The sequence below is a fragment of the Mytilus californianus genome, unplaced genomic scaffold (genome assembly GCF_021869535.1).
Source record: "Mytilus californianus isolate M0D057914Y unplaced genomic scaffold, xbMytCali1.0.p SCAF_8, whole genome shotgun sequence".
Lineage (NCBI taxonomy): Eukaryota > Metazoa > Mollusca > Bivalvia > Mytilida > Mytilidae > Mytilus > Mytilus californianus.
This window is the reverse complement of record NW_026262734.1, coordinates 26,993,759-27,014,227: the sequence shown is the minus strand read 5'-3', so window position 1 is coordinate 27,014,227 and position 20,469 is coordinate 26,993,759. Positions and strand designations below refer to the sequence as shown.

General features: G+C 33.3%; 1 protein-coding gene across 4 annotated transcripts in view; it reads left to right on the top strand.

The window, feature by feature from the left end:
- The first annotated feature begins 254 nt into the window (after positions 1-254).
- The window catches only part of LOC127711238 (uncharacterized), a 31,944-nt gene continuing 11,729 nt past the window's right edge, over positions 255-20,469 (top strand). Inside the window, exons 1-13 of one of the 4 annotated variants that reach the window (XM_052217224.1) lie at positions 255-396; positions 2,877-3,079; positions 4,267-4,377; positions 5,844-5,963; positions 6,411-6,580; positions 7,060-7,968; positions 8,493-8,640; positions 9,170-10,467; positions 11,046-12,204; positions 13,408-13,528; positions 15,680-15,848; positions 16,431-16,596; positions 18,621-19,924. In XM_052217224.1, coding sequence (XP_052073184.1) covers positions 2,884-3,079; positions 4,267-4,377; positions 5,844-5,963; positions 6,411-6,580; positions 7,060-7,968; positions 8,493-8,640; positions 9,170-10,467; positions 11,046-12,204; positions 13,408-13,528; positions 15,680-15,848; positions 16,431-16,596; positions 18,621-19,924 — 5,871 coding nt within the window. In that variant the 5' untranslated portion in view covers positions 255-396; positions 2,877-2,883. Of the gene's footprint in view, positions 397-2,876; positions 3,080-3,138; positions 3,164-3,198; positions 3,248-4,266; positions 4,378-4,947; positions 4,961-5,843; positions 5,964-6,410; positions 6,581-7,059; positions 7,969-8,492; positions 8,641-9,169; positions 10,468-11,045; positions 12,205-13,407; positions 13,529-15,679; positions 15,849-16,430; positions 16,597-18,620; positions 19,925-20,469 lie in introns of those variants that run through there. The other 3 variants (XM_052217226.1, XM_052217225.1, XM_052217227.1) reach the window with 3 other exon arrangements.

Below are 20,469 nucleotides of genomic sequence, written 5' to 3'. Positions count from 1 at the left end.
GTATACATACAGTATACAGACTTTACAAATGAAATAAACGCATTGATGGATTGCCAATTTGGGTGTTTAACTAGCGTATAAAATGATTAGACACGACGGAGTTGTCTCCCATGCAAAAAACAAGGCGTGTTTTAAGTCAGTTAAATTCTTATTTACATGAAAAGTCCCGCCTCCTTTTAAAAATAAATATGAAGAAGTTGTCGGACAGGTTTTTACCACCGTTATTGTCATGGTTGAAATCTCTCAATGAAAGTCTATTTTTAGAAAACAGCATTGAATTTTCAATACACCCAAAGGTTGAGCCAAACATTGGTGTTTCAGGGAATACCCTTAATCGAAACGGGAGGGACGAATTGGCAGTTACAAGGATATGCATTAAACAACCGGTATCCACAGGTAAGAGACATGCGGGATTTGGATGGCTATCTGACATGTGTTGTTTCATGTAAACAGGTAAATGCATGCACCCCAAAAAGGAGAACACTTACATGTCAATAACATTATTTCATGTGTATTATCAAGTCCTTACTAGATCTTATGATTTCGAAGAATGAGATTTTTATTAAATTGATGTAAACCAGACACAGATAAATCCTTTATGGATTCTGTACAGGCACTGGTTTTTCTGTAAAAATACCTTTATTGAATTATTATAAAAAATAATTTATTTTAGAGACATTAATTAACTTTATACAATTACTGTCTGTGATTCTATATGGTTAAAGGCAATTACACAATGTATAGGAACAGTTTTGACTTTGTGCAGTAATTTTTTTACTTATATGTGCATACAAGCTAATTTTTACCTAGTTAATTCAAATATGTTATAAAACATATACCTCCCTTTATTTTAAGAGATTAATAGGTCGAAATTTTAGACATTTACTTATAATTTCAGTTTCTTGGACATTTTAGCCTTTGAACAGAAATACATATAGGTAGCTTTTTCGTCTCAAAAGATGAGCACAAGCATTTTTGTAAAATCATCTTTAATATCTTCTTTAATAAGTATGCTCTAAATTCTTTGGAAATAATGTTTTTTATTAAATTTTCATGATTTTAGAAAAAAACCCACATTTTTGCTGTATATTTATTTAATTTTAAAAAATTCATCTGTGATTTGTTTATAAAATTGGTACAAATGATCTTCATACATAATCAAGCCAAATGTTATTTTAAAAAAGAGAAGTCCATGTACTTGTTTTCAAGCTATAATGATTGAAATTGGTCCAAAAATGTAGCAAAAACCATTTTATGTTAGCAAGGTCATTACCTCCCCAATAACTGTATTGTATGCCTGTAAGAGCCTTAGTCCATTGTGTTAATTTTGCCAGTAAATCTGGACATTGAATACAAATTAAAGCAGAGTTGAACAGTTTGGGACCAATCACCCCCATTGGTTATATTCCGTTTGGGATATAATAATCCAAACGGGATAAAAAATTACTGTGCAAAAAAGGCTTTTTATGATTCAAGGGAAAATATTAGAAAGTGCAAATAATTACATAAAATGCAACAACTTGTGGATAGCAACTTTTTTGAATTTGTGGTTGTTTATAAGTTTGATCCCTTAATTGTTAGAATTTATTGTTATGTTCTCCTAATCTTTAATTACCATATTGTGTCATTTTGCACCCCATTTTTCGTAATTTTTTATAATGTTTAGGGTTTTTCTGAGTAAAGTATATACATGTATACTTAATTTCCATGCCTGTATGTACATTGTAGGGGTATAATTTGTGACCTTTGATCACAGTACCTCTTGTTTGTGGTTAGTGAATATAAAGTCACAAAATTTTATTAAGGAAACAGTAACTCTACAAAATTATATATGAAAAAAATAATAAGAAAATTTAAAAAGAAATATAACTTTAATACAGGTATAAAACTGATTGTTGTTTTATCAACCAGATAAGGTAATTGTATGATTATCTTACTACAAAGTACTGAAAAAACACCTGTTTATTGGCAGCTCTAGAGAAGAATAACTTTATTTGGAAAGGGATATTGATATAAAATAAAAGCCTAAAAGTGCTTACAATTAAAAAGATTTTAAATTTGGTCATGAATATGACTAGAACAGTAATAGGAGTGCTGTCTCTTTGATATACTGTTTTTGTTTTTGTCTTGCCTGCAACTTTTGTCATGAAAGTAATAAGTAATGATTTATGTATGCTGTTTTCTGTGTAGGTTGTGTTAACAATTGTCAAAAATTGGTTATTAGGTCACACAAGCTAGATGATGGATGGCTGCTTAACGTCCAGCAGCAAATTAATATGCATATTCAGCTATTCAGGACGAGAACATGTTAATGTTAAATGAATATTATTATATAACCCTGCTTTAAACTAGACCGACACGCTGAGCTGGATTTTTAACGTGCTACTTCACAAGGTAACAGAAGACACCTTACCCGGACACATTATTCTGACTCTGAGCCGACCAGTCTTTGCTCTTACTCCTTAATGCTGAGTGCTGAGCGGAGAAGCAGCAAATACCAATTTTAAAGTCTTTGGTTAGACCCGGTCGGGGTTTGAACCCATGACCTCCCTCACTCGAGGCAAACATGCTACCACAAGACCACCAAGGCGGTCACACAAGCTAGACCTATCTCTATGGTAACCTATGTACTGAGTATTTCTGTAGTATTTCATGAGATTCAAAATCTGCCCCGCTTCCTTTCTTTTTAAAATATCACTGATGCAATGCGTTTATTATATTATTTACATGTCCTGAAGACGCCGATCTAATCGGCGAAACTAGTCAACACAATAAAACTTGCAGTTCACTAAAGTGTTGTTGTCAATCCAGCGGTATTTTATTTATTTACATGTTTGTAGAACATTTCATATTTTTGAATTTATATATATTTTCAGAAAGAAGATGCTGAAAACACTGTTAGTTTTTGCATGCTTTTTGGTATTAGGAAGCACCCAAGTTACCATTCAGCAGCAGACATGCACAGATTCATCACAGAAAGCAACAATAAAACTTGGAGCTGATGCTGTAGTAGGTGGACTGTTCAGTATGCACTATGAGGGGACTGGAGGCTATGGGTGTGGCAGTTCTACCTTAAACAGTGAGTATATTTAGTGGGAGGACTGTTTTAGTATGCAATATGAGGGGACTGGTGGCTATGGATGTGGTAGTTCTACCTTAAACAGTGAGTATATTTAGTTGGTGGACTGTTTAAGTATGCACTATGAGGGGACTGGAGGCTATGGGTGTGGCAGTTCTACCTTAAACAGTGAGTATATTTATACATTGATTCAGTTGAAAAAACACACTTGATAGAGGTTTCTGATGTACATGTTGGTACTTATTGTTGATTAAACCGTCTTAGGTAAGGAGGTAACAACTTCAGTGGTTGTCGTCTGTTGCTATATATCATATTTGTTTTTCATTTATTCTTTTGTACATAAATCAGGCTGTTAGTTTTCTTGTTTGAATTGTTTTACATTTGTCATTTCTGGGACTTTTGAAGCTAGCTCAAGCTTGCTTTGCTGTATTCAATGGTGTTGCTCATTGTTGAAGGCTGTACAATGACTTATAGTTGCTTACTTCTACGCAATTTGGTCTCTGGTGGAGAGGTGTCTCATTGGCAGTCATTCCACATTTTCATGATTTATATTAAGTATCTCAGTATTATATATACATATACAACACTGATGTTATCAAACAGGCTCTTATCACAACAAATCTTACAACAACAAAAAAAATGTTGTCACCTCCAAATTCTGGATACAACCTTGTTTCAAAAGTGAATCACTCAACACAACAGCACAAGGAAGAGTTTGAACTTAATTTCCCTGGCTGTACTGTGCATGTGTCCTTAAACTATAAAGTGGCTCATGTATGTGTCCATAAACTACAAATTGGTTCATGTATGTACTGTACATTTGTCACTGAAGTGCAATGGTACATGTGTGTTCATAAGACTCATAACTTCAACTGAGTAAAAAAATGATAAAGCAATTGTAGGATTTTTTTTTACTTCACCTTAATTCATGCATGTTATTGCTTGCAGAACTTTGAAATGAATGATCTCCCTTTTTTGGGAAATTTAGCTCTAAAGATATTTTCTCAAATGAACCACTAGTATATAGGCTATTAAAAGCAAGATAAAAGTGAGTTATTATAATTCATTAAATAATCGATTCTGAAGTTACAGTGTCTTTTGCTAATTAAAAACAAATATACAAGATTTGCTTTATAGATGATAGCTAGAAATATTTGCAATTTATAAGTTAATATTTATTTTGATAGACATGCAGGCATATGAGGCAGTTCGTTGGGCTATTGACAGATTAAATAAGAAAAATGAAGAACTTAATGGTGAATTTCTTACTGACAGCTACATACCTGGTATAACATTAGGTAAGACTCTATATACCTGGTATTACATTAGGTAAGATTCTATATACCTGGTATTACATTAGGTATGATTCTATATACCTGGTATTACATCAGGTAAGATTCTATATACCTGGTATTGCATTAGTAAGATTCTATATACCTGGTATTGCATTAGGTAAGATTCTATATACCTGGTATTACATTAGGTAAGATTCTGTAAATCTGGTATTCATTAGTAAGATTCTATATAACTGGTATTACATTAGTAAGATTCTATATACCTGGTATTACATTAGGTAAGATTCTGTATACCTGGTATATCATTAGGTAAGATTATATATACCTGGTATTACATTAGGTAAGATTCTATATACCTGGTATTACATTAGGTAAGATTCTATATACCTGGTATTACATTAGGTAAGATTCTATAAATCTGGTATTTCATTAGTAAGATTCTATATAACTGGTATTACATTAGTAAGATTCTATATACCTGGTATTACATTAGGTAAGATTCTATATACCTGGTATTACATTAGGTAAGATTCTATATACCTGGTATTACATTAGGTAAGATTCTATATACCTGGTATAACATTAGGTAAGATTATATATACCTGGTATTACATTAGGTAAGATTCTATATACCTGGTATTACATTAGGTAAGATTATGGGTATTGTATGCAGAGAAAAGTGGGGAGAGTGTAAAACTCTCTTTTGATTTTAAGGCATTTTCCTTTACATGTACATTTTGTATAGTTGAAATTTTTAAATTTGATTTCAATGATCACAGTGGTTTTTTTTATTAACTTCTTAACTTGTTTTTAAGACAGATACAATCTGTTGGAAGCAAAAAATTTCAGACTGTCAAGATCTACCTACTTACCATTTTTCCTAAAATTATCAGACGACTTCTTGTATATGAGTTAGTGCCATTAAGATGGTTTTTTTTTCTTCCCATTTTTGTGTTTTTTTGGCAATTATCTTGAAAACTATAATTATGCACAGTAAAAATTATCATCAAATATAGATATACCAAAAAGTTAATACATGAATGGTAGAAATTGTCAATGAAATCATTTATGGAGTTTTGCCATTAAATAACAATTTTTTGCATTTTTGGATATTAAACTATAAAAGATATAGATGCAAAATGAAAATGACAAAAATGACCAACATCTACAAATAGTCCACATGTCCAAAATTTTAAATTGACTCCTTATAGGAGTTATTGAACGTTTAAATGATTTTTTTACCTATTTCTTGTGTTTTTTGGCAATTATCTTGAAAACTACAGTACATCATCGTCATGTATAATAACAGCAGTTTTCCAAATTTCTTTTTACTGACATTTTCTTATAAACTTTCTTGGTAGATTTTTATTATATTATTTTGATTGTAGATTTTTAATAGTTGTTAAATTTTGTACAATTTTATTTTTTGTTAATCAGTTTAATAGAGTAAACTTTTATTTAATTTACAGGAATGTTGTCACGTGATTATTGTGACAGGAAGTACCAAGCTGTCAGTGATGCACAGGAACTATTTCCACAGTTTTTATCTGAGTCTAATGACTGTTCCACAGATAATGAAATAATACTTGGTAAGGATGGCATAAGAATTATCTCAGTTTTTTCCTTGTCAAACAGTTGAATATCTCACAATCAAATTAGAATAACACATGCTATAACCATTAATATATTTCTGGTAAAACTTGACAAACAGTGTCTTAATTGAACAAATTTCTGATAAAGGCAAGAGCTATATCAAGTTTTAAGATTTATATTTATACAACCCCATGCCTGTTCACAAAAAGTCTCACAACTAAAATCCATGGTAAGTTACAAACATTTCAGTATATTTACGATCAATTTTAACATTAGTAAAAAAATGTAAGTTTCTAGCACAGAAATAAAACATATTTTATACATATGACAGACAGACTTAAATAAATTCTAATCAAATTTCATTGTTCGGATTTTCATCTAAAATTACTGTAATTTACAAGCCTTATCCTAACCAATCCACTAAAATTTGATATTCCTTTCAGGTCTTATTGGTGCTACTACAAGTTCTGTGACAGAAGAAGTCAGTACAAAATTATCTGCAAAGTTTAAAGTTCCATTGGTGTCCTATTCATCAACAGCGTCTGCTCTCAGTGATAACACAATTCATCCTTACTTCATGAGGACAATTTCCCCAGATGGACCCCTGATGGAAGTAAGAAATTTACATTATGTAAAACATTTGAAAGTAGACATTTGTGTGTTTACTTAACAGATAGAGCACTGTATTGTGTTTATTAGTAGGTTACTAGTTCCTATAGGTACTATTTCTACAAGCTTCTATGACTAAATGAAATTCATGAGCCTTTACATTTTCTGTTTCAACACATATTCTTTATTGCAATTTTCGTTCAGTTTTCTGTTTGATGATGAAAGTACCTTTTGTGAAAAAGGCTTGATAGAATTCAATCAAGCTTGCACAGATTCATGGATCTACAAGACATGAAGTTCCTGCTATTTTGAATTTTGATCTGAATAATTTTTATTTTGTACAATTTATGAATATATCAGTTTTCAACAAATTTTACCCTGAAGAAACTTCAAAAAATTGCAGAAATGTTCTGTAAGGTAAGGATTTGAGATTCTGTTCATTCTGTTTAATCAAGCTCACTTCTTGTTTGTTTATTTTTACAGGCATTGATCAGAGTTTTACAAGAGTTGAAATGGAGTTTTGTAAATGTTGTTTATACAGATGATACTTTTGGTAGAAGTTCATACAATGAGATTCGTACACGTCTTGTTGCCGCCGGAATCTGCTTAACACAAGGAGTAGAAGTGTCATCTACTGACACTTCAAATACAGCAATGGATAATCTATTACGGAAACTTACAGGGTCAGATTCTGTAGGTAACATCTATCTAGGAGCATCACAAATTGCTGAGAGTTTGCTGAATAGAGCCGAATCATATTCTGGTGCTGGTAAACTACAGTGGATATTTACAGATAGTTTGACATTGTCCAGTTCATTTACTGGAAAGAAGTATCCAAGAGGTGTTATATCTGTTCTTCCAGGCTCTAGAAAGATTACTGAATTTGAAGATCATTGGATTAGAATCAATGCCACTACTCCTTCCTCGGAGAACCCATGGTATAAAGATTGGTATATGACAGAGTTTGATTGTTCCCTCCCAGGCACTACCAACCCACCACACAACTCCAAACCACCTTGTCAAATTCCCACTGAAAATGAACGACGTTTTGCTTTTGTACAGGACCAGTTTGTGGAACCAGCTGTTCATGCTGTGTACACCTATGCCAATGCATTGAGACGTGCACATGTGACCAAGTGTGGGGGTGTTGCAGGCATGTGTAATAACTTGAAATCCATGACGACAGAAGATTTTTATCAAAATTACTTAAAAAACACTGATTTCACTTACTCAAGGGTGGAAAGGGTTGAAAGTATGGCATCAGCCCAATTAGAGCCATACAATGCACCAGCTAAAGTGAAGTTTGATAGTCATGGTGACCTCACTGATTACAGCTTTGAGATATACAGTTTCAATGATTACAGTACTACTGGTACTTACAAGTTTGAAAAGGTCAGTCATTATAATGCATGCTCTATTTTATTGCAAACATGATTTTTGATATTTTAGATAAATTGTACTGTAAATATATATTCCAATACTGTTACATATTTTATGGTATAAAAATATTAAGAGAAAAGCTGCTGAATAAAAAAAGTCTAAATCACAAAAAAAGAACAAGGAATAAAAGAGTGAAAATAAGTTAGGACTTAAAAATCATAAATATGAAAAAGGACCAAAATCATGAAAAATAATAGCTCAAAACCAGGGAAATGAACTAGGACTTTAAAGGGGCATTAGCTGTCAAATTCATGTACACCAATTAGACTTAAATTCTCATATTTGATTTATAACATACTAAAACGTATATGCAAATTACAAAAAGTCTAAAATAAACAATTAACAATGCATGGACTCAATACTATGTTTACCACTGGACATACCGGTAAGTTAAACTTAATCCATTTAAAGATAATTTTATTTTGAATACATTATAAGAAACACTCATTTTTTCTTGATATAATTGAATATTTTAGGTTGGTACATTCTACAATGGAAGATTAGAAGTTGTCAATACCAAGTTCATTATGTATAATACAGCTAGAGACACAAGATTACCATCTCCTCCTCCTTCTCCTTGTCCTACATCTCCATGTGCTCCATGTTTAGGAGCAACTTCTGAGAGTAAGTAGAAAAATATTTAAGCTGAGCCTTGTTTTGGTGGAATTTAGGGGAGGGTAACCACATATCTGATAGCTTAAAATTTTGGTGTCCAATATTTCTGGTAGAATTTGAAAGTATTTCTCACATTATTCTCAGAGAATATTTTTAGAAACCATTTATAGATAAGGTTGAAATGTTGCATTTGCTTGAATAGGAATTACTTGGTTGGTATATTTTAGGCTTCTGACATTGATCATATTATATTCATTTTTAATTTTTGTCCCAGGTATTATACAGTATACATGTAGATTCATTTATTTTTGTGGGCATCACTTTTCATGGAGTGAGTAAAATTTGTATTTCCATGAATACTTCAATTCACGCATGGTTTTGACAATATTCTACACACTGGCTTGACTAAGCCTTTAAAAAATTTGTAACTCATTGAACACTTAATTTCATTCACACATTTGCACAAAATCCATGGTAGATAGTACCTCATGAATAATAATGAATCCAGTCAGTTAGTACATATATTTCTTCTTTGTAGGTTTATATATGTATCTTCATGGTGATGTCATTATGAATGGTGTATACCCTGTCCATATGGGTGGCAAAGAACCATTAACATGTGGAGATCTATATAAAAATGGTGCCATGTTAGTAGAAGCTATGAGGTGGACCATTTCTCAAGCAAACAGTCAAAATTTATTGAGAGGAGTTACACTGGGAGGTTTGGCTTTAGATGATTGCTTTTCATCTTTAAAAAGTATTCACGAAGTTACAGCAATCCGTCGTCACAACATGCCAATTATGGATTCAAGTGGAAATGATCTTGATCCAGACTCCATTGACGGTTACCACGGTGGCTATTTGACAGGACTAGTCCTCCCTCTTGCTAAACTGATTAACACCATAAAACGTCCGCAGATTGCTATTAACCCAACTAGTACAGACAATGGAGAATATCCATACTTGATACACATGCTTTATGGTGTTGATAAACTTATAGAAGCTTATATTCTTATGTTGAAGAAAGTTGGGTGGAACTATGTTCAAGTTGTGTATGATTCAGATGATTTTGCAATGTCGTTTGTGAGCAAGTTTAAAGAAATGGCAGGAAAGCATGGTATCTGCATTGTTGCATCATATGAATTCTCAACGGGCATGACAGGAAATGACATGGTTGAAAAACTTAGAAAACATTCCACGGTTCATCCAGTTTTAACAATAAGTATGGAATCGCAAATAAATAAAATATTAGGCAGTCTGAAATCCCAAAATGCAGGTGATCAGTTTAATATGCTTACCTTTATTCTAGGGCAATCTTCTGACAACTTTGATGGATATCAAGATATTGCCATGGGAACAATAAATATCAAATATCGTATGCCTGATATAGCTGCCTTCCGTCAATACTTATCAAACTTAACCCCAAACACTGCAGGCAGTGCAAATCCATGGTTTCCACAGTGGTATGAAACATTATTTAATTGTTCACTGGACACAAGCAATATGAGACAATTTACGTCAGTTTGTAACAAAAATACAAATGTTGGTTCTGCTCCAGGTCTTTTCTATCACAGCTCTGTCACATCAGCAATCTACGGAATTTATGCTTTTGTTTTTGGCCTGCATGGAACATTGATTGAAATGTGTGGACAAAATTACAATGGCGTCTGCGCAAACTACAGAAATGGTGCCAACAAGGGAGATAAGTTAGTTGAAAAGATAAAAAGTGTTGTTTTTAATGTAGATGGGTTGACCAATATTCAGTTCAGCAATGGAGAAATCAACTTTCCATTGGAATATTACTACTGGAGTGGACCGACTTCTGCCTGGATAAAAGTAAGATTGTAAAGGTTACTGCAGATTAACTTTGATGCACAAGCTTTTTTTACAAATATATATTTTCATACCCTGATACACTGGGTTCCTCGACTCCAAAATGTGCATTAGGGAGAACAATACATTGTGTATATATTTGCATCAGTGCATGAATTGCAACTTTAATTATGTGTGTATATTTGCAATAGTGCATGTACTGCAACTTTAATTATGCATAAACTGTTAAATTCATGAACCTTGTTACAGGTTTATAGGAATATGTTATATATTGTTTTGATTTAAAGGATAAGATATTGGTTAAATGTAATTGTGATTGTTATTTTTTGGATATGCGATAAATTTCTGTTTTTAGGATCTAACAGTATCTCAAATTTTTCTAGGGGTATGGAACTTACTAATATTTTTCAGATGTGAAAATTTTGGGGATCTTGACAAATATGGGATCCTAAAAAGAAGCGCCAGTAAATGTTTAAATTGCTTATGTGTTAGGCATGTTTTTAATACATTTATCTATTTAAGTGATTATTTATTTATTACAAGAAGTCAAATTATTTTTTGATTCTTATTATGTATTGTAGGTTGGAGATTTTAATCCTTCTGCAGGTACCTTTTCATTCAGTGAGAATGATGTCCAGTTGTATGGCAACAGAAAAACAAGTCAGGTGACCTCATCTTGTCCAATGGTATGTACACAGTGTCTCTACACCTTCCAAGAACAACAGTACATGTATATAGAAGGAGATCTCCTCATTCCAGCTATATTTGACATCCATTATAAAGGAAGTGGACCATTGAATTGTGGGAATATTAGAGTGAGAAACGGTTTTCTGAACTCAGAAGCATTTGCATATGCATTGGAATATATAAACAGTGGCAATTCAGCAATTAAATTAAATGGCGTAAAATTAGGGGGTGTCGGTTTCGATGGTTGCATGAATTCATTGCGAGCTAATGCTATTGTGAGTGCATTCCATTCTCAGTGGTTTAAGAAAGATGATGGTAGAACTAAATTTGCCTTAGAAAAGTCGGTTGGTTGGATGTTATATGGCAGTGAGACCACCATTGACGTGAGTGAAAGTCTAGGTAATTTTAACATACCTGTCATAACACCTGCTGCTACATCTCATGTTTTAGATGATAAAACCATGTTTAAAGCATTTTTCCGTACAATCCCATCAGATGGAAATGTTACTAGAGCCATGGCACAGTTGGCTAAAGAATTGAATTTTGAATACATCATTACATTAAATGCTCCTAATAAGGAAAGCAGAGATGCAACGGAACAATTCAGGAAATACGCTAAAGCTCACGGAATTTGCATTGCGTCATCTTATGAATTTGTCACTGATGGGACAATGGACACTTTAGTTGAATACATTGCTGATTCATCAACTAGGATTGTTGCAGTATTTACCTACCCTGATCAATACGTTGAAGAACTCCTTATGGCAAAGAGTCGCAAACCTGAAGTGGCCAATCTTATCTTCATGGCAAACCATCCATGGTCCACTCCCGTTATAAAACATACTGCTCTAAGATTTGCAGACAGGTCACTAATGTTTGGATCATCAGCCTATACAACAAAACTCACAAAATTTAGAGACTATTTAGCAGGGAAGCAGTCCTATCCACACAACCCCTGGTACAATGAGTTCTACCAGGCGTTCTATGAGTGTAGTCTGGGAACAGCATGGCAGTACCAGTCCAACTGTTATCCACTCAGATCTCTTATTGGAGGTAAGTGTGTGATACTTGCACATGCTGATGCTGTCTTTTTTTTCTAATCAGAATACAGAATAAGAATTGAAATCTTATTTTCCGAAATAAAATAGATTTGTTCTGGTGTCTCTCGTATGTCAATTTAGATAGTGTGGTATCCAATTTTGTTATTCAGTGAGAAAGCATGTTAACAAAACTTCTGCTTTATGTTAGTATAAAGTATCATTCCTAAATAACATAAAACACTAGAACTGCACAAATGGGCTTAAGTCAAGATTTTCCTCATTATAAGACATCTTCAGAAGTAGTAAATTTCAACAAACTGTAACATTTGAAATTTAAAACAACAATACAGAGACATAATTAAATACATTTTCTGTACATACACCTTATTTCAGTCCAATCCAGAAAAAACAGTCACTTAGACAACTTCCTGTTTGGGTCAAGAGGCGCCAAAACAAAAGTCATCAGTAACGAGCTGAGGGAGTTAAAAATTTAGAAAGCATACATTTTGAAACTTTGACAGATTATGATACACTTTGAAACACAAATTAAAAGTCAAAAAATATTTGGTTTGAAGTGTTTACAATTGCTTAAACAGGTCTGTTTGAAAAGTTTTATGCATAATACATTGTTTAAACAGGGCCCCAGAAAGCTTCAACTGGATGAAAAAGTTGTGTTATTTCAGAACTTACCAGTATGGAATAAATAGCAATAAGGTGTATTGAAAATGAGAGGGATTCCAGTGCTGGAGTTCTAATTTTGATTGTTTCAGGCTATTATACCATGAAAAGTGTTTCAAGTCTTTCTCACATCATTTACAAATATGACCAAGTTTACTTGCTATGTGATAGTCAGTTCTTCTATAAAAATAAAGTGGTCTCTATCAGTCGTCCTGGTCCACAACAAAAAGAAGACTGAGATAAAAGTATGAGATGTATGGAAATAAACCATTCAATCATATTAACCAGTATCAAACACTATGTACAACATTCATAGACTTTTACCAAACAAACAAATACTTCATTTGCCAATCACAGTGCCCAAAATGAGCAGAATAATTACAACATAATTTTTAAACATAATATAAAAGTGAATTAAAAATAGGTTAAACAAAGTAATTACAACATGATTTAATTGATTTAATTGATTAACATATTAAATCAAAGTAAATGAAATAATTTACCAGTATTCAATGTGTTGTCTTTAATATATTTCCAGACAAGTTTGTTGAGGACATAACAGCTTTACCTACGATCACAGCTGTCATGGCCTATGCTGAAGCTATTAATAGAGTCCTTATAGAAAAATGTGGACAGAATTACACTGGTATATGTTTTAAGTAAGTAATTCTACTCTGACCAATACAGATGTCGTCTTTTATATAGTACTGTATCATATCAGGTGTTCTGGGGCCTCGGTGGCCGAGTGGTCTAAGAAGTCGAACAACTGTATCACTAGCCAGTCAACACTGAGGTTGTGAGTTTGAATCCCGCACGGGGCAGGTGCACTCGACTCCAATCTTAATTTACTAGGATTGTCAGTTTTCCTACCGAAGGTCGGTTGTTCTCTCCGGGTACTCTGGCTTCCTCCACCAATAACAACTGACCACCACGAAATAGCACAATAGTGTTGAAAGTGGCGTTAAACACCAATCAATCAATCAATCATATCAGGTGTTCTCAGTAAATTTCATTCAATAAATACACAGAGTTGATTCTTTTTCTTCCTTTCTCTGTTTTGATTTATTTTGAAGGTACGAAAGGTAGATCATTTGCCTTTCAGGTCCATGTATATGCTTTATTTGAAAATGATACATGTAGTAGATGCTAGGAAATGACAATTATCCCAATTTAAATAATATTTAAGGTAGAGGGGGGTGGTTATAAATTAAAATCCATAAATTTTTTTGATAATTTGCCAAAATGTAGTTACTATCATGCTTTTTTCAAAAATATAATAAAAGTTATGGGTCACTGGGCTTTTTTTTAAGCTACAAATGGTGCAAAATTGTCAGATTTTATGTGGATTATGCATGAAAAATACTGTTTTGTGTGATTGAAAGAAAACTAAACGATATGATTTTAAGATAAAATATGAGAATATAGGTCGTATAATGTGCTTTCTGAAAATGAAAAGAAAAATTGGTGTCCTCAACCTCGTTTTCTTGCTACAAATCAAAACAGGTAAATTACTAACATTTTCCTTGATAAAATAGATATAAGAAGATGTGGTATGATGAGTGCCAATGAGACAACTCTCCATCCAAGTCACAATTTGTAAAAGTAAACCATTATAGGTCAAGTACGGCCTTCAACAGGTTACATTATCTCAGTTACCTTCCCTTATATGGGAAAGTTGAAAAAAAATTAAATCAATCAAAATGATTCTGTATTTGTAAAAACAGTTATAAAAGGAAGATAAAACACACAATTTTCATCATTTAGATGAACATTATTACAAATGTATTACATTCCTTTCTCAAAATTTGCACATTTCATTAAAGATGTAGACGTTATTTTCTGCTGTTTAACAATCCAAGATGGTGGAAGACACCTGATTTAACTTAATACAATTTATAAAAATTTTAAGTTTGGAGTGTAGCTTTCAGTAGTCTTCAAAACTATACACCCTGTTGCAAGTTCAAGAGAGTTGTAAATTAAGTAATACAACCATGACAAAATATTTTCTTTATTCCTGGCTCAAAACATGTTTTTTGGCAGTAAAAGAAACATGATCCCAGTCAGCAGCCTGTATTTCAGTGGTTGTTGCTGGAGCATGTCTGTCATATTTGTTTTTCATAAATTGTTTTGCTATAAATTAGGTCCTTAGTTTTCTCGTTTGAATTGTTTCACATTTTTCACGTCGGGGCCTTTTATAGCTGACTATACGGTATGAGTTTTGCTCATTGTTGAGGATTTTATAGTGGCTTATAATTGCTAACATTCACTTCATTTTAACTCTGGTGGATAGCTGCCTCATTGGCAATCATACCACATCTCCTCATATGTGTTTTCGGTGATCAACCAGGTCATCTGCAATTTTTTTTATTTTTCATTACATGCAGTTTCACCAAACCAGATGCTGTAATTAGTATATTCACCACTTCTTGTACGGTACCTCTTTTAAATTACTATAAATGGACCAAGAGTCATTTCTTTATTTCAATCATGTTATCTTTGATAATAATTGTAAATTCAGATATAAATGATTGCATTTTAGGTATTATTGTGGTTCACTGATTTACTGGTACGATGTGGTAAAAAGGGGAGATCTAATTTACGTGATTGCAAAAAATTTATAAAGGTGAAAAGGTAAATCACTTCTGAAGTCATGGTTGCCAAAATTTTAGTATTGCGAACCTGATACTATTTAATTTTTAGCATTTATAAAAACATCACACTGATTTCTGAATTCACAGTATTCTGTATGTTAATTTATAGATGTAATCATGGTAATGATACAAAAGTTCCTTTATTTTTTGCATTTTTAGATATTACAGTGATGATGATACACTTCTCAGATTGATGGCTCACCTAGATGCACTTAGTTTTCATGATGTCATTGATCAGATGTTTTACTTCATAGAAAGAGAGTCTAACCAGAACCTGACTATTTATAGACTAGACTCTGTATCTTCTTCTGTGTCCAACTTCTATAATGTAAGCATTAACAGCAAAACTGAAGCTTTTCCTTTGCAAATTTTACAAAATGAAAAAAAAATCTATATTTTGGAAGAAGAACACTAGCAGGGAAGGATCCATTGTTGGCGGAAAGGGGGCGTTATTATTGTTTTATTCCAGAAAAATCCATGAAACATTTGCCACTGGACATTAAAACCAATTAGTCATCCTACCAGTGAGTTGAAAATCATACTAGAAATTCATTGGAATAGAAGGTATTAATAGTTATTGCAACCATAGTTGTAATACATGAATTTGTCATGAAATGCTATGTTTCAGGGTGCACAATGCCTAATAAGTTCCAATGATAAATTGAAAATAGGCTGTGAAAGTGGATTATAGAAATGGTTACCATTGATAGTCTTGATCGGATGAATAAAATAAAAACTGATGAGGAAGCAGATATTTTTTAAGGGATAATAATATCCACTTTCATATCAAATGGAGTATGAGAAATCATTTGTATGAAGAATAAATTTGTTTACCCAGAATGGTGAAACCTTTTTTTGGCACTTCTACTGTATTTACATAGAAATTAACTATGATTTTTATTATTGACAGGAAGGCACAGTAAAACAGGATAGCATTAGTCTAAGGGACAAGGAAGATTTGAAGAATGAGTATTTGAACATTCCAGCCACATGTACTGGGGACTGTTCTAGTTGTTTGAATCTAGGTGATGGTACTGAACAGCTGACTTACCTTACAGGGGATATCATGCTTGTTGGTAAGGAAATATATGTGTAAAAGTAGGCATTATATATGTATAGTATGCAGTTTGGGTTTTGCTCATTGTTGAAGGCTGTATGGTGACCTATAGCTGTTAACTTCTACGTCATTTTGTTTCTGATGACGAGTTGTCTCATTTGACAATCATACCACATCTTAGTTTTATATTGTATGTGTAAAAGTAGCATAAGTTTATCCTTCCTCATTCTGTATAACTTGAATTAAATGTTAGATAGGCTTGATCACTCATCATTATAATTATGACACTGATATGAAAACAAGAAGATGTGTTATGTTTGCTAATGTGACAACTATCCACAAAGGACAAGGATGTAATTAACTGTATGTCATTGTACAGCCTTCAACAATGAGCAAAACCCATACTTTATAGTCCAGAACATGCATGAAATATTTTCCACTGGAGGTATTGCAACCGACGATCAATCAAACATTATAAAGCTGACTATAAGGTATAGGTTTTCAGGGGCGTAGCTGCCGTTAGGCACTTTAGGCACGTGCCTACACATAATTTTTTCACAAATATTTTTTTTATAAAAAAAAAATAATAAACAATGTTATCTGTTGATGCATGTGAAGTCGTCAAAACTCTTTAATTATCAAATGCTATTTGTACACAAGTCTATCATCCTTAGTGAATCAGTGGAGTATTGAAACTGTATGTCATTATATTACACCTTATATCAAAACTATAAACTAGAACTTTAATTGGTTCAGATCATTTCACTTCTATCAACAAATATTTGAATGAACCCCAACTTAGATAAATGATTTTTTTTTAATTAATTGTTGTCCCAAGTTCTATCCGATGCCTAGTGTAGAGAGAATGCCACACTCTCTGCACGTTAAGAAACTTGCAACAACAACTTGAGGGGTTCGTAGGTCGTCTACTGAAAGGCAAATTTCTGTTCCTATCCAATAAACCCTCATTTTTCAATGCATGGCATTTCCAAATTTCCAGACCTTCATCCTGGACGACCCCTGTTTGTTTTAGTCCTGAACATGCATGAACTATTTGCCACTGGACGTTTATCAATCAATCAATCAATCAACTAGCTTTCAGTAACTTCGAGTTATTCAAATTCCTAAGCAGATAGGGATTTTATAGTACAGGATATAAGGAAATATGAATTTCTTGAATGTTGTTAGATCATATGAACAGAACAAAACTTCTGCATGACGTATCAGCTTTGTGTGTGTATGTGTTTGTGTGGCCGGTGGAGGGTGAAGGTTTAAGAATCAAAAGATGAATCGTCGATGCGTAGTCCAAAAGTTGGTATTATTATGTAGAACGTAGTGTTTACGTGTCTATTTTTTTAATGTAGGGTCGTCAATACGTACTATCAATTGACGTATAATATATCAATTATACTCAATCAGAAACAGGTTGTGCTGCTTAATAAAGGGCTATGCTGATCCACGCTTGGCAATGTGCATATAGGAAATATTGATTTTTTTTGTATTTTCGTTTGTACTGCCAGTTAATTCACCAGTCAGATGTAATTGTAGAATTATGTTAATTTTCGACCATTTTTTTCATGTATATTATCATGATAAAATGACCAGTACATTTTATTTTTTTTGTACTCAAAATGTTGCAACTAAAATGCTGAAAATTTTTTTCCGTCTTGGGGCTTCGCCCCTCTGAACCCCCTACCAGGGCTCTGCCCTCGACCTGCGGGGGCCTTAAGAGGCCCCCAGACCCCCTGCCGCAATTTGTGCCTACAGTTGATTGGATACCCAGCTACGCCCCTGGTTTTGCTCATTGTTGCATTGTTGAAGGCTGTACAATGACACTCAGTTGTTTACAGGAAAATTAACGTTAATATATTTGACAATTTTAACTGCAAAGTTGAATGTTTTTAATCTGAAAAATATTTAATTTCAAATGTCAAACAATGTTATCATATTTTTTAATTCTTCAACCTTTTCATCTTGAATTAGTAAAAAATGTTCATTGAGAAAATTTAATTTCAGTTTCATTATATAAAAATATATTTTCAGGTCTATTTGATATCCACAAAGCTGGCAAGACCCCCTACACTTGTGGTGAAATAAATAACAAACATGGACTTCAACTCTTAGAGGCTTTCCAGTATGCTGTAGAATATGTAAACGATAAACATGGTATCTTTGCCAACATTCTAGACGGAGTGAAAATTGGATATGTGACATTAGATGTTTGTCAAAGTCCAACAAGGGCAGGTAATATGATTGCCAATATCCACAGTAAAAATATTGAACTCAAAAATGGCAATAATGTAATTAATCCATCTAGATTTGATATGTATGTTGGACCAATGGACAGCGCAACTTCCATAAGGGTAGCAGATGTTCTGAATGCATTAGGAATACCTCAGATCAGTTATGGAGCCACATCACTTGAATTAAGAGACTCACTGAAGTACCGTTACTTCTTACGAACAGTCCCTGCAGATGATAAACAAGCAAGAGCAATAATTTCATACCTAAAAATGTTTGATTTGCGAAATGTTCAGGTCATTCACACATTTAACACTGTTGGAGATTTTGGACGTGAAGAATTCAGTCGTTTAGCATATCTCAATCGTATATGTATTTCACAGAATATTACTATTGGCCAAGATGGAGAAGTGTCTGAAATAGAAGCAACTAGAGCACTCAATCAACTTAATAATTTTACTGATGCAACCATTGTTATATTGTTTGTTGATGATCCAGTTCCACTTTTGAAGGTCATTGAAAGGTCACAAGATATCAGAAACAAATTTGCCTTCATTGGAACAGACAAATGGGGACAAGATCCTGAAATATGGGAAGGACTAGATAATATAATGCGGGAAAAACGTGCAATAGCTTTTGATGTTGAGACTGCAGATCTGCGCCTCTTTGACCAGTACTTGGAATATAAAACACCGGAAACATACACCAACAATCCTTGGTTTAAAGACTATTATGAATACTTATATGGATGTTCAGTAGATCGTATTAATTCACCAAATCCATGTCCAACTAAACTGAATGGTCTTCCAAGGGCTAATAAGTATATCCAAGATCCTTATGTCTTATATGTTGTTAATGCAGTTTTCTCAGCAGCTCTTGGCGCACACGATTCTTTGGTAAAATCTTGCAGAGCTGATTATGGTGGTGTGTGTAATATTTTTGTAACCAGTGGACAGAGAAGACAAATGATTTTAGATGGTGCTAAGAAGGCAAAATTTGTAGATGCCACCAAGCAGCCATTTTACTTTACTTCAGGAGGAGAGAGTGATAGAGGGTACCATATCTGGGAACCAATTCAACAGGGTCAGACATACGTTTTAGAAGACGTGAGTATATAGAAATCTTAAAAGACAATGAAATGATAAAATTATTATATAGAAAAAGAGGAGAAACATACCAAGGGGACATTCAAATTTATTAGTAGGAGAGAAACTGATAAGGCCATGCCAAAAAATGAAAGTGGACAACAAAACAAACAAATCCACTAAACCCTACATAAAAAAAAATATAGACTGAGATACAAAAACACCACCCAAAACTTGGGATGATCCCAGGTGCTCCTGAAAGGGTAAGCACATCCTGCTCCTCTAGTGGCACCAGTCATGTTGCTCATGGTAAATACAAATTTGGTGATAAGTCTCATTCAGTGGTGTATATAAGTAAGTGGATGTTTGTTAAAGAGACTAAACTAACCTATGAATGAAACCAGTACTGATAGTTTAATTTTAATTAGCTTATTAAATAAAAAAAAAATTATATCTATAAATGATGTGTTTGGTAATGTGTTTATTGCATTTTTAGCTCACCAGGGCTCGAAGGGCCCCATGTGAGCTTATGCCATCACTTGGTGTCCGTTGTCATCCGTCGTCTG